The sequence below is a fragment of the Thalassophryne amazonica genome, chromosome 3 (genome assembly GCF_902500255.1).
Source record: "Thalassophryne amazonica chromosome 3, fThaAma1.1, whole genome shotgun sequence".
Classification (NCBI taxonomy): domain Eukaryota; kingdom Metazoa; phylum Chordata; class Actinopteri; order Batrachoidiformes; family Batrachoididae; genus Thalassophryne; species Thalassophryne amazonica.
In genome coordinates, this window is record NC_047105.1 from 83,088,529 (window position 1) to 83,101,076 (window position 12,548).

The following is a 12,548-nucleotide window of genomic DNA, read 5'->3' on the forward strand; positions in this document are numbered from 1 at the left end:
TTTGTGCTCTGACATGCACTGTCAACTGTGGGACCTTATATGTAGACAAGTGTATGTCTTTCCAAATCATGTCCAATCAACTGAATTTACCCCAGGTGGACTCCAATTAAGCTGTAGAAACATCTCAAGGATGATCAGTGCAAACTCAAAGCTCAATTTTGAGCTTAATAGAAAATGTTGGGAATAGTTATGTACATGTGATTTTAGTTTTTTTTTTTTTTAATTAAAGTGCAAAAATCTAAGAAAAAAGTTTTTCATATTGTCAGTATGGGTCTTGTGTATAGAATTTTGAGGAACAAAAGGAATTTCATCCATTTTTGGAAAAAGGCAGTAACATAAAAAAATGTGTAAAAAGTTAAGCCGTGAATACTTTCCAGATGCACTGTATATTCTTGAAATGTCTTACAACAGGAAGATCGTTGTGCTCTGGCCCACTGGACCATAACCTGCAGCAATACTTCAACCGAATACAACCATATAAGAATATGATTCAGGAATGAAGTCAATCAACATTTACATACTGGTTATTAAATAAAAATAGCTTTTGTTTTTACCGCTGGAACAGACTCCAGCCCCCTGTGACCGTTAACTGGAATAAGTGGGTTTAGAAAGTGTTTTTTTCTTTGGCGAGTGACTGCACCAGCAGCCACAGATTCATGGTGGAGTGAAACACAGGACTTTCATACAAGAAAACATCAAATCTTGGCTTCATTCATCCTTGTGCCTTATAGCAAAGTGTAACTGAATTTTCAGCTTTACAAAAATCCTTCCTTTTCTGTGCCACTCCACTGTGAAGCTGCGTAACTGGTGATGCAACAGACAAAAATTCCACAAAGCAGTTTCTACAATCAGTCACAGAAGCCTGTAACTCCTTCAGTTGTCACGGGTGTCTTCCGTCTCCTTGCATGATCACTCAATTTTTGATTACTGCCTGCTCTAGACAGCCTTACCATACAGCTGTTTGTATCTCTTTCGATTTAACACATCTGGAAAGGTTCACGCATCAATCGACTGACTTGTCAAAAAAAAAACTGGCTGTAAAAGTGATGTTTTATTAAAAATAGTCCTTACATGTAAGTTGGTCCAATTACCTATAGGCTCTGAGAATGGAGGGACCATGTAAACAAATGACTCGAATTTGTACAAGAATATGTTGTTTGTACTCCACTGTGGTGATGTACAGAAGCAACATTACATAATTTGCACCACTGTGCAAATACTTATGGACACTACTGCTGAACACCAGCACTAAGCTCTTTGTAATTAATTCCATTTAACTTTATAAACAGTATGTTGGAATCGGGTGATTATGACTGAGGTGATCTTCAGAGCTGTAAAGAGTCATATTGTGTACAATCCCATTAAAACGACGTTTTAGTTATGTATGGTTGGGGTTTTATGTTAAATATACTCTAAGTCTGAAAAGTCTGTAAGTATACTTGTAGATATTCTCCATCTCCTCTCCAAATTAATGAGTGAAAAGGCTCGATTTTGATTTCTGTGACGTGTCGCACATAAGGTGTTTCATTGTGACAAACTTTGTGTTTTAAAGACCTCTACACACAGAAAGGATACTTAATGTGACCCTTCTATCATAAACATTATCATGTCAGTACCAGTCGCTGAATGCTGTCCACGCATGTTTAGGGTTTCAAACTAAAATCATTACGTGCACACCTCCTCCATCAATAGTGTGAGGCACAAACCAACAGAAATAGTTTTTGTAGAGGTTTTATTACCTACATGAAAAATGAAATATAAAATGCAAAGAGGAGACATGAACAAAAGAGTCTGTAGAAAAACAAAAGTGTTTTATGAGAAGTCAAAGCAACATTACAGCATCTGTGTTGTACAATCACTTGCTTTGAAATCAAACACCTCAATGGCCAGTGGAAACGTGATGGAATTCAGATAGATACAAAGCTTTAAGTTTGTTTCTTTTAAACAACTGCAAATCGCCTGACTGTTCTTACAAAACAACAAAAACATCTTGACAAAGTTTCTTCTAAAAGTCTACAAACTTTAAGCTGCACAGAGTGAGTACAGGCCCACTCTCTGGGACTCTGCACAAACTGCAGGTGCGTTCATGTGTGGTTTGATATGAATCAAAACTGTCATGAAATTTACCCCCAAGTTAACAACAAGCAAAATTTATTTATTTTTGTATTCTTAAATTCTGGTGAGTCTCCACCCTGACATGGTACACAATGCTAACACTACACTCCCCAAAAGCAGCACTGCTTGTATACAAATGTACAAAAGTTCAACATAAGAATGCCAATGTTCCAGGTCTCCATTTATCTGGTTAGCTTCAGTTAAGCACTTTGCACATATCTGACAGCAGAAACAGCCTAAAGCATGAAAACTGGAGCAGCTAGCTGGCAAGAAAATGTGCAGGACAGCTTTGGCTTATCAGTGATATAAATGAGAAAAGTGTGTGTACATCCTGCATTTTTCTGCATTTGTAGACAAGTGCAACTTCATTTTCCACCATCCTGCTATTTTTAGCTTGAAGTACCACATCATCACAGAGAATACAGTAACACTCTATAGAGAAAGAGACAGAGATGGAGAAACAAGAAGGTAAAAAGTAGAAAAGGGAAGACAAGTCCTAAAGCAGCCTAGACAAGAGAGGCATGAATATACGTATGGAGAAGCCCTCAAGTTCCTTCTATGACCAGTGTAATCCCACACCAGGTTAAGCAGCGAGTAGCAGCCTCTCTTACTGGATGTATGCAAGTGTGTGAAGGCAGCTTTTGTAGGCCATGGCAGGAGGATGCAGGCACACAGGGGCTCTTGTCTGCTTAAATTTACTCTGCTTTCAAGTCCATGACCTTCACTCATTCATAATACATTGGGTGTTTTCTACGGTGTCAGCCATGGATGGGAGAGGCACTGGGCTGCGGTGGCCCTTTTTTCAGGCACCAGATCCAACATGGGTAGCAGGAAGCTGCTGAAGGAGTGCGCCTCCTCTTTAGACCACTCGTATTTCTCCACCAACACGTCAAACAGGCCCCACGGCTTCAGTTTAGTGATGTGACGCAGATCGCCTGAAGGAAGAAGATATCAAAATGAAAAGGAGCAAAACACAATGGAGTCAACATGGGAAGAAAAAAACAACTTTTTTTTAAATAAACAGAAGCGAGTGCAACACCCACACCCAAATTAATACAACCCCTGGCAAAAATTATGGAATCACGGGCCTCGGAGGATGTTCATTCAGTTGTTTAATTTTATAGAAAAAAAGCAGATGACACAAAACTAAAGTCATTTCAAATGGCAACTTTCTGGCTTTAAGAAACACTATAAGAAATCAGGAAAAAAAATTGTGGCAGTCAGTAAGTTACTTTTTTTTAGACCAAGCAGAGGGAAAAAAATACGGAATCACTCAATTCTGAGGAAAAAATTATGGAATCATGAAAAACAAAAGAACGCTCCAACACATCACTAGTATTTTGTTGCACCACCTCTGGCTTTTATAACAGCTTGCAGTCTCTGAGGCATGGACTTAATGAGTGACAAACAGTACTCTTCATCAATCTGGCTCCAACTTTCTCTGATTGCTGTTGACATATCAGCTTTGCAGGTTGGAGCCTTGTCATGGACCATTTTCTTCAACCAAAGATTTTCAATTGGATTAAGATCCGGACTATTTGCAGGCCATGACATTGACCCTATGTGTCTTTTTGCAAGGAATGTTTTCACAGTTTGTGCTCTATGGCAAGATGCATTATCATCTTGAAAAATGATTTCATCATCCCCAAACATCCTTTCAATTGATGGGATAAGAAAAGTGTCCAAAATATCAACGTAAACTTGTGCATTTATTGATGATGTAATGACAGCCATCTCCCCAGTGCCTTTACCTGACATGCAGCCCCATATCATCAATGACTGTGGAAATTTACATGTTCTCTTCAGGCAGTCATCTTTATAAATCTCATTGGAATGGTACCAAACAAAAGTTCCAGCATCATCACCTTGCCCAATGCAGATTCGAGATTCATCACTGAATATGACTTTTATCCAGTCATCCACAGTCCACGATTGCTTTTCCTTAGCCCATTGTAACCTTGTTTTTTTTTCTGTTTAGGTGTTAATGATGGCTTTCGTTTAGCTTTTCTGTATGTAAATCCCATTTCCTTTAGGCAGTTTCTTACAGTTCGGTCACAGACATTGACTCCAATTTCCTCCCATTCGTTCCTCATTTGTTTTGTTGTGCATTTTCGATTTTTGAGACATATCGCTTTAGGTTTTCTGTCTTGACGCTTTGATGTCTTCCTTGGCCTACCAGTATGTTTGCCTTTAACAACCTTCCCATGTTGTTTGTATTTGGTCCAGAGTTTAGACACAGCTGACTGTGAACAACCAACATCTTTTGCAACACTGCGTGATGATTTACCCTCTTAAGAGTTTGATAATCCTCTCCTTTGTTTCAATTGACATCTCTCGTGTTGGAGCCATGATTCATGTCAGTCCACTTGGTGCAACAGCTCTCCAAGGTGTGATCACTCCTTTTTAGATGCAGACTAACGAGCAGATCTGTTTTGATGCAGGTGTTAGTTTTGGGGATGAAAATTTACAGGGTGATTCCATAATTTATTCCTCAGAATTGAGTGAGTCCATATTTTTTTCTCTCTGCTTGGTCTAAAAAAGTAACCATTACTGACTGCCACAATTTTTTTTCCTGATTTCTTATAGTGTTTCTTAAAGCCAGAAAGTTGCCATTTGAAATGACTTTAGTTTTGTGTCATGTCTGTGATCTGCTTTTTTTTCTACAAAATTAAACAACTGAATGAACATCCTCCGAAGCCGGTGATTCCATAAGTTTTGCCAGGGGTTGTAATATCAGCCTTTATATGGCAAAAAAGGCGTCCCAGAATAAGACTAAAAACCTTACAGTTGTCTAAAATGGACAGCAGTCTCAAGCTTCCAAACCTAAAATTGTATTATTGGGCGGCGCAGATGAAACCGCTGGTATCTTGGATTAAAAGTGATGAAACGACTCGCTGGTTAAATATAGAAAATAGCAAATGTGTAGATCCTTTACAAGAATTACCATTTTAGATTCTCATGTTAAAGAAATGTCTGTTTGGACAAGGCATACACTTAATATTTGGAATAAAATCCGCTCAGCATACAGACTGCCCAAGACTCTTTCACCATTGACAAATATTGGATTGATGAAAACCTTTCACCCCAATATTTTAGACAAAGGCTTTAAAAAATGGTCAGACTATAGTTTAACATACCTATATCAGTTGATCAAAGATGGCAATATTAAAACATCTGAGCAGCTGAAGGTTGAATTTGGTATCTCCAACACATTTTTTTTTAGATATTTACAATTAAGATCATTTCTGATATCTCATAAAGATTGGGAAAAACTCTTACACCCCAACCCTATAAAACAGTTGGTCAATGAAGACAAGAAAATAATTGGTAAACTGCACGATATATTTTTATCTCTGAGTACTAGTAACTCACTAAATATTTAAAAAGATGGGAAGCAGAGATGTCGATAAATATAGAAGACGAGACTTGGGAAGAGATATGTATGGAATCACATCTTGTCACAAATTCAAACACTTGGAGAGAATTCAAATGGAAAGTTGTTACTAGATTTTTTTTTAGAACATCATCTATAACTGCTAAAATGGGTCCGCTGCATTCAGGATTATGTTGGAGAAAATGTGGAGTTGATAATGATAACCACACACATATATTGGTAATGCCCCAAATTAGATCTGTTTTGGAAAGACATTTTTGATGCTGTCAAAGTCATTTTCAAACAGGAAATTCCATCCAAACCAGAGGTAGCATTACTAGGGGTAATACCTGCAGCTATTGTTAATCGTGATGAAAAATATCTTTTAAATATATTATTAACAGCTGCTTTAAAATGTATAACAATCAGATGGCTCAAACCTGAGCCTCCATCTTACAATGTATGGATTCAGAAGCTTGGGATATATACCAAATGGAACAGATAACTTACTCTCTGAGGCTACAAATGCCCACATTCACCAAAGGGTGGAAACCTATTGTTCCTTTACTAATACAGTAACATTGTTGGTCAAGCGCTGGGACTTTTACCTTTGATACTTTTGATATCACCCTGTTGTTTGCTTTTGTTTTGTTACTATGTTTAAAAATATCAAAATACATATGCATATATGTACCACATTGTATTATTTTCGGAAAATAAAAAAATTGTTCAAAAAAAAAACAAAACCTTGCCTTCTCTCTTTAAGATCCTCTTGATACTGAACTATGATTTACGTTGTTGCAGCTTCCTCACTGAGTAGTCGTGGTCAAAATATATCCAGTGTCCACCGAGGATGATTGTTTTCTTCTCCCATGCTTTTTTCAATATCATTTCCTTCACTGTGAACTGCTGGAAACTGAGGACAGTAGATCTAGGAGGCTGGCCAGGATTTGGTTGTGGAGCTAAGGCTCTATGCCCGCTTTCAATCTGGAGGTCAAAGTTTATAGAAAACCTTCACAGAGCCATTTGTCCATAAACTGTGCGACCGAGTTGCTCTTTGATTCTGCCTCCTCTTGTATGCTGTCAATCCGTATGTTATTCGTCTAGACCTCGATTCCACGTCATCCAGTTTATCTACAATCATTTTGTGCTCTTGTATCATTTTAAGCAGTGCACAGTTTCCTTCATGACTTCACAACGCTATAACCTCCGTGTGCGTCAAAGTGGCACTTCTCTTTTGTTTCCCAATGTCCGCAGTCATTTTTGCAAACTTCTGGTCAGTGTTTTCTTTGAGTTCTATCAGCTCACTTCTCATTTGAGCTGCATCGTCTGCTTTGAATATTTTTAGGTATGTTTTCAGTTTGTTCTGCAGAGCTTGGATTGGTTTGCTAATGCTATCCAGACTGCTGTGAAACAACACCATGTTAGCTTCAGGTTTAGCTTGCTGTTGTTAGTCCAGTGAGTTTCTTGACCTTGAATGCCCGAGTTCTTTTTATTCTTCATCTTTGTTGACCCTACACTCGTATTTTTAATTTCAAGGTTTATCGCCACACGTATCTCAAGTTTGAACGGAGTTTATTATGTTGGCATATGGAAGCTCCTGACTTAAATGTCCATGCCGCGTTACTGTCCCATCATAAGTCTCAGATGACTATTTTGAAGAATTGGTTACAGCTACGCCTATGGTTACTATCAAACACAAATATGAAGTCATATATCACCTTTCTCTTGGTCATATGATCTTTGAACACCGGTGATGTTGAATGTTCAAACTCCAGGTCATAAATGCTTATGACACACACAGCTGATCTTTAACCGTCTGGGGCCGATGCCGTTGTATGCGACGGCTGAGACCAAGCTTTACTAAATTATAAATAACTTTGTAATGATATGAGATAGAAACTTACCTTTTTTTTTTTCTTTTTTTTTGCTGAAAAGTTAACTCCGCAGACTTTCTAGTCACCGTCCACCATCTTTGTACTCCTCATAGAAGCTGTGTGATGACGTGAGCGATGTGAGTGTCCAGTTGGAATTGGTTCACCGTTACATGGTTTTCCAAAATCCAATCATAGGGCAGATTTAACTCACGTGATAAACCAAATTTCATTTTTAGGAGTGATGTGTTACTAGTTGGCCCGTTTGAATAGCTATCTGGCTGTTGGCTCCAATGTGCCCTGCGTCATTACGCACAGCGATCAGTGAAAGTGCGCAAATGGAGGGCCTCTCGCACAGTCTCACGTGCTCAAACACAGAGTGTGTTTCAAAGATACTCCACTCCTCATTACCTGTGAATGTTATTGCTCTCTCGCTCCGGTGTAAAGCACTGTTTACCATCAATGGAGTGAGGGGGGAGGGGCCGCTCTTCAGAGTTTAAATGGACCAAAGTGTGAAAGCTGCTTTCCGAACAGTACAGAACACTCAAAAACACAGTAGTTTGTGATGTGACCTTTGTGTCATAGCAGACCGAAATTGCTTTGAGATGAAGACAAATACACATAGACCATTTTATATATATTGTTTAAAATGTGCATTTGTGTTTGTTTGAACCTTTTTGTTGTACAGTCTTTCACACAAGAGCCCAAATTACCTTTATAAAGTGTCAAAACAGTTGTTTATTATAGTTTGCTGTGTGTTTTGAATAAATGTGTGTGGAAAATTATTTTCCGCTTTACTTTTTCCTTTCTTATTTCTGATTGTAAACCTTTATTACACTTATAAAACACAACTATAGCATATATATTCTGAAAGTACAGGTTGTCCTGAAAAAAGAGACAAAAACTTGATTGTGGGATGCAGGGAGAGCTGTTAACAGCAATAAAACATTCATGCCAGGCGAGTGAACTGTCCAAAAAATGCTCTCGGACCCCAGAGGGTTAATTTTCACTTCAACAAATATATCTAATGACATGGATAATATAGTGAAATGTAAAAATACAGTGACATGCTTACATTATGCTGAATTCAAAGGGAAGGCAAAAATCTGTCAGTTTATGTAGCAGCCCTGGGTTTGTCATGAAATCATAGAAACATCTATTATGGTGTCACTGAATCAAACTAATGGGCCTTTCACACTGAATCCGTCAGGCCAATCCGTCATCGCATGGGAATCCGTCCGACACATGATGTTAGACGCGTCGCTTTGGAAGCGGCAACAAAAAAAAAAAAAAAAAGGTGGGGGGCGGAGATTGCCACGTCACACTCTGGCTGTTTCCACAAAATGAAAAAGTTCAACGATCGCCATCTTGAATTTGGGTCGCCTGAAGCACAAAAAAAGCTTTAAAAAAACAGCAGTAGAACGATTCTCCCATCACCCTACTGGCAGAAGCTTTTATTTCAGCTACTTTTCGGAGTGACGCCGACCGAGGGAGGACCGACGACTTGGTGGGATATCAATCGAACCGCGACAGCAGGCCGACCCGCACAGAGAAGCCGGCCTTCAGGCATCATCACTGGGCAGACCGAGGCAGGCAGCCAGGGGGATGGAGCAAACCCACTCAGTCCAAAATCTCCCACTTTTTGGATATATGCAAAGTCCCAGTTTGCCCAACGGAGTTTAGTTCTGCAGCTTTATCGAGGTGAGAATAATGTAAAAATAAAAAGTGACGTTTACTGAACTGCTTTGAAGGTTTAATGATCAGCTAACGTTAGCGCAGCCTTTTAGCACAGTTGATCTGAGTGAACACTTTAATTTCGAAATGGTTCAGTCTTTTTTTATTTTTTACCAAATAAAGCTACAGCTTTTCTCAGACACCACAAAAGCTCCACTTTAAATAACTTATTTTTTCGGGGCGTTTTTTTCCATCGTTTTTTTCCCCCCGTTTTTTCCCCTTTTTTTTAATATGTAAACTGTTTAGTGTTTCTTTACATTTAAAGAAATATTCTTATTTGTCCCAATCAGGAACATTTGCTGTGCAGACAACCAAACTTCCATTGATGAGCTGAACACCACGAAGTCCAGTCGAAAGAAAACATCTCTGCTTTTTAGCAACACCACCAGAGTTCAAAGCTGCAGAAGAGACCTTCATCTGGTCCAGAGAATCCAGCAGAACATCACCTGCTTCTAAATAAAAGGCTCTTTGAACAGCAACTATTTTATAATTTTTTAAAAAGCTGTTTCATTTTATATTTTAACAATAAATGAACAGATCATTAAAAATGTCCATGAAATCAAAGTCAAAAGACATTTGCACAAGTAGAAGCTATCCACTTATTGTGCTCAAATTCATATTTTAGAAATGACTGTCCTGATAGCAACATTAAAGGCAATTACATATTTTGGCGAAATTACAAGTTGAAATGACTATATATATATATATATATATATATATATATATATATATATATATATATATATATAAAATCATCATGAGGTTTATGTCACAGAAATCCTACTTTACAATTACACTGCAGTTATTGTTAAATTATTTCCGGTTGCATTTCTAATAAACATTAGTATTTATTTACAGTGTCTGTTTTTCTGGTTAAAATGAGATATAAATAATCTACCAGACTTAAAAAAAAAATGTACAAATTTCCGTGTTATTTTGTCTAAAAATAAATGTCCGAGGTTCCTTACGTTAAACAAGAAATGAAATCATCTGAAATAACAGGTGGTTTTAATTTACAGACAAAAGGTTTCTAAAGAACCATTTATTGATTTATTTAGCTATTTTAATTACACGTGTTCTAAACTTTTTTTTAACAGTAATCAGAAATAATGAGGTAACAACAAAAAACATTTCGAAGGATTTTTCTTCAGAAAACTGCTCCAAAAATGAGGAGTCCTGTGACACGTATGTTTTGCACAGATCAGTGGTTTCTGCACCGTCCATTTTGTAGAGATCAGTGGTTTCTGCCACCCGTGTTTTGGCCCGATGCGTCGCTCCTATTGGACAACGCAAAGGTACGTCACAGCTCAGCAGGTTGGAAGTTGGATTGGATTGAACTTTGACTCCGTCAGCCTGCTGACAAGCGGCAATGCGCGCTCCCGTCAGATGCGTCTGTTTAGCTCGGCTTTTAGCTCGGAGGAAACTGGAGTCAACGTCTGTGACCGAACTCTAAGAAACCGCCTAAAGGAAATGGGATTTACATACAGAAAAGCTAAACGAAAGCCATCATTAACACCTAAACAGAAAAAAAAAACAAGGTTACAATGGGCTAAGGAAAAGCAATCGTGGACTGTGGATGACTGGATGAAAGTCATATTCAGTGATGAATCTCGAATCTGCATTGGGCAAGGTGATGATGTTGGTACTTTTGTTTGGTGCCATTCCAATGAGATTTATAAAGATGACTGCCTGAAGAGAACATGTAAATTTCCACAGTCATTGATGATATGGGGCTGCACGTCAGGTAAAGGCACTAGGGAGATGGCTGTCATTACTTCATCAATAAATGCACAAGTTTACGTTGATATTTTGGACACTTTTCTTATCCCATCAATTGAAAGGATGTTTGGGGATGATGAAATCATTTTTCAAGATGATAATGCATCTTGCCATACAGCAAAAACTGTGAAAACATTCCTTGCAAAAAGACACATAGGGTCAATGTCATGGCCTGCAAATAGTCCGGATCTTAATCCAATTGAAAATCTTTGGTGGAAGTTGAAGAAAATGGTCCATGACAAGGCTCCAACCTGCAAAGCTGATCTGGCAACAGCAATCAGAGAAAGTTGGAGCCAGATTGATGAAGAGTACTGTTTGTCACTCATTACGTCCATGCCTCAGAGACTGCAAGCTGTTATAAAAGCCAGAGGTGGTGCAACAAAATACTAGTGATGTGTTGGAGCGTTCTTTTGTTTTTCATGATTCCATAATTTTTTCCTCAGAATTGAGTGATTCCATATGTTTTCCCCCCTGCTTGGTCTAAAAAAGTAACCATTACTGACTGCCACAATTTTTTTTTCCTGATTTCTTATAGTGTTTCTTAAAGCCAGAAAGTTGCCATTTGAAATGACTTTGGTTTTGTGTCATGTCTGTGATCCGCTTTTTTTTCTACAAAATTAAACAACTAAATGAACATCCTCCGAGGCCAGTGATTCCATAATTTTTGCCAGGGGTTGTAGTTTGTCAAAGTGGTCAAACGTTTGTTTTGAAATATCTATAGGTAACATCTGGAATAAATAAAGAAGGTGGGGCAGAATATTCATGTGTAAACTTTTAACTCTAACAAATAGAGAAAGAGGGAGAGAGGACCATCGCACAAAATCATTGCCAATATCTTTAATTATTTTTGTGTAATTTGATTTATATAAATCACTTAAGGAAGATGGAATAAAAATGCCAAGGTATTTGATACCCTCTTTGGGCCAGTGGAATCCACTCAGGAGTTTAACTTTGTCAGAAACGAGATTGTTTACATCTATAACTTCAGTTTTATCAACGTTCACTTTATAACCTGAGTAATATCATATTGCTGAATGAGATACTTAAAATGAGGAATTGTTGAAACCGGTTCAGTAAAATACAACAGGACATCGTCTGCGTACAGTGATATTTTATGCTGTTCTGCATTTATTACGACACCTTTCAGATTATGATCATCCCTGATAAGTTAGGCTAGCGGTTCTATACTAATAGCAAACAATAGTGGAGACAATAAGCAGCCCTGCCTACATCCACATTCCAGAGCAAATCTATCTGATCTATACCCATTAACCCGTACTGCTGCTTGTGGAGATGAATAAAGTGTTTTTATTCAATTAATAAAATTTGGACTGAATTTGAATCATTTTAGTGTCTGCAGCAGATATTGCCAAGACACTCTATCAAATGCTTTCTGTGCATCCAAAGCTATGATCACAGATTCTAATTTTTCATCCTTCAGATGAGAAATTACATTTAACAAACGGCGTACATTATTACCATAGTACCGTCCAGTAATAAACCCAGTCTGGTCAGGGTGTATAATTTAGGTTATTATCTTATTCACACGCCTGGCCAAGACTGCTGTTAATATACGCAAGTCTCCATTTAATAAGGATATAGGCCTATAGGATTAGCAATCTGTGGGATCCTTACCTTCTTTATGGATTACAATTACTGTGGCTTCTGACCAT

The 12,548-nt window shown here is 38.0% G+C and overlaps 1 protein-coding gene across 2 annotated transcripts in view; it reads right to left on the bottom strand.

Moving 5' to 3' along the window:
• Positions 1-2,083: 2,083 nt before the first annotated feature.
• Positions 2,084-12,548, bottom strand: part of srpk1b (SRSF protein kinase 1b) — a 61,842-nt gene continuing 51,377 nt past the window's right edge. For both annotated transcript variants that reach the window (XM_034166977.1, XM_034166978.1), the window contains one exon: positions 2,084-3,050. In XM_034166977.1, the coding sequence (XP_034022868.1) occupies positions 2,866-3,050 (185 nt within the window). In that variant the 3' untranslated portion in view covers positions 2,084-2,865. The remainder of the gene's footprint in view (positions 3,051-12,548) is intronic.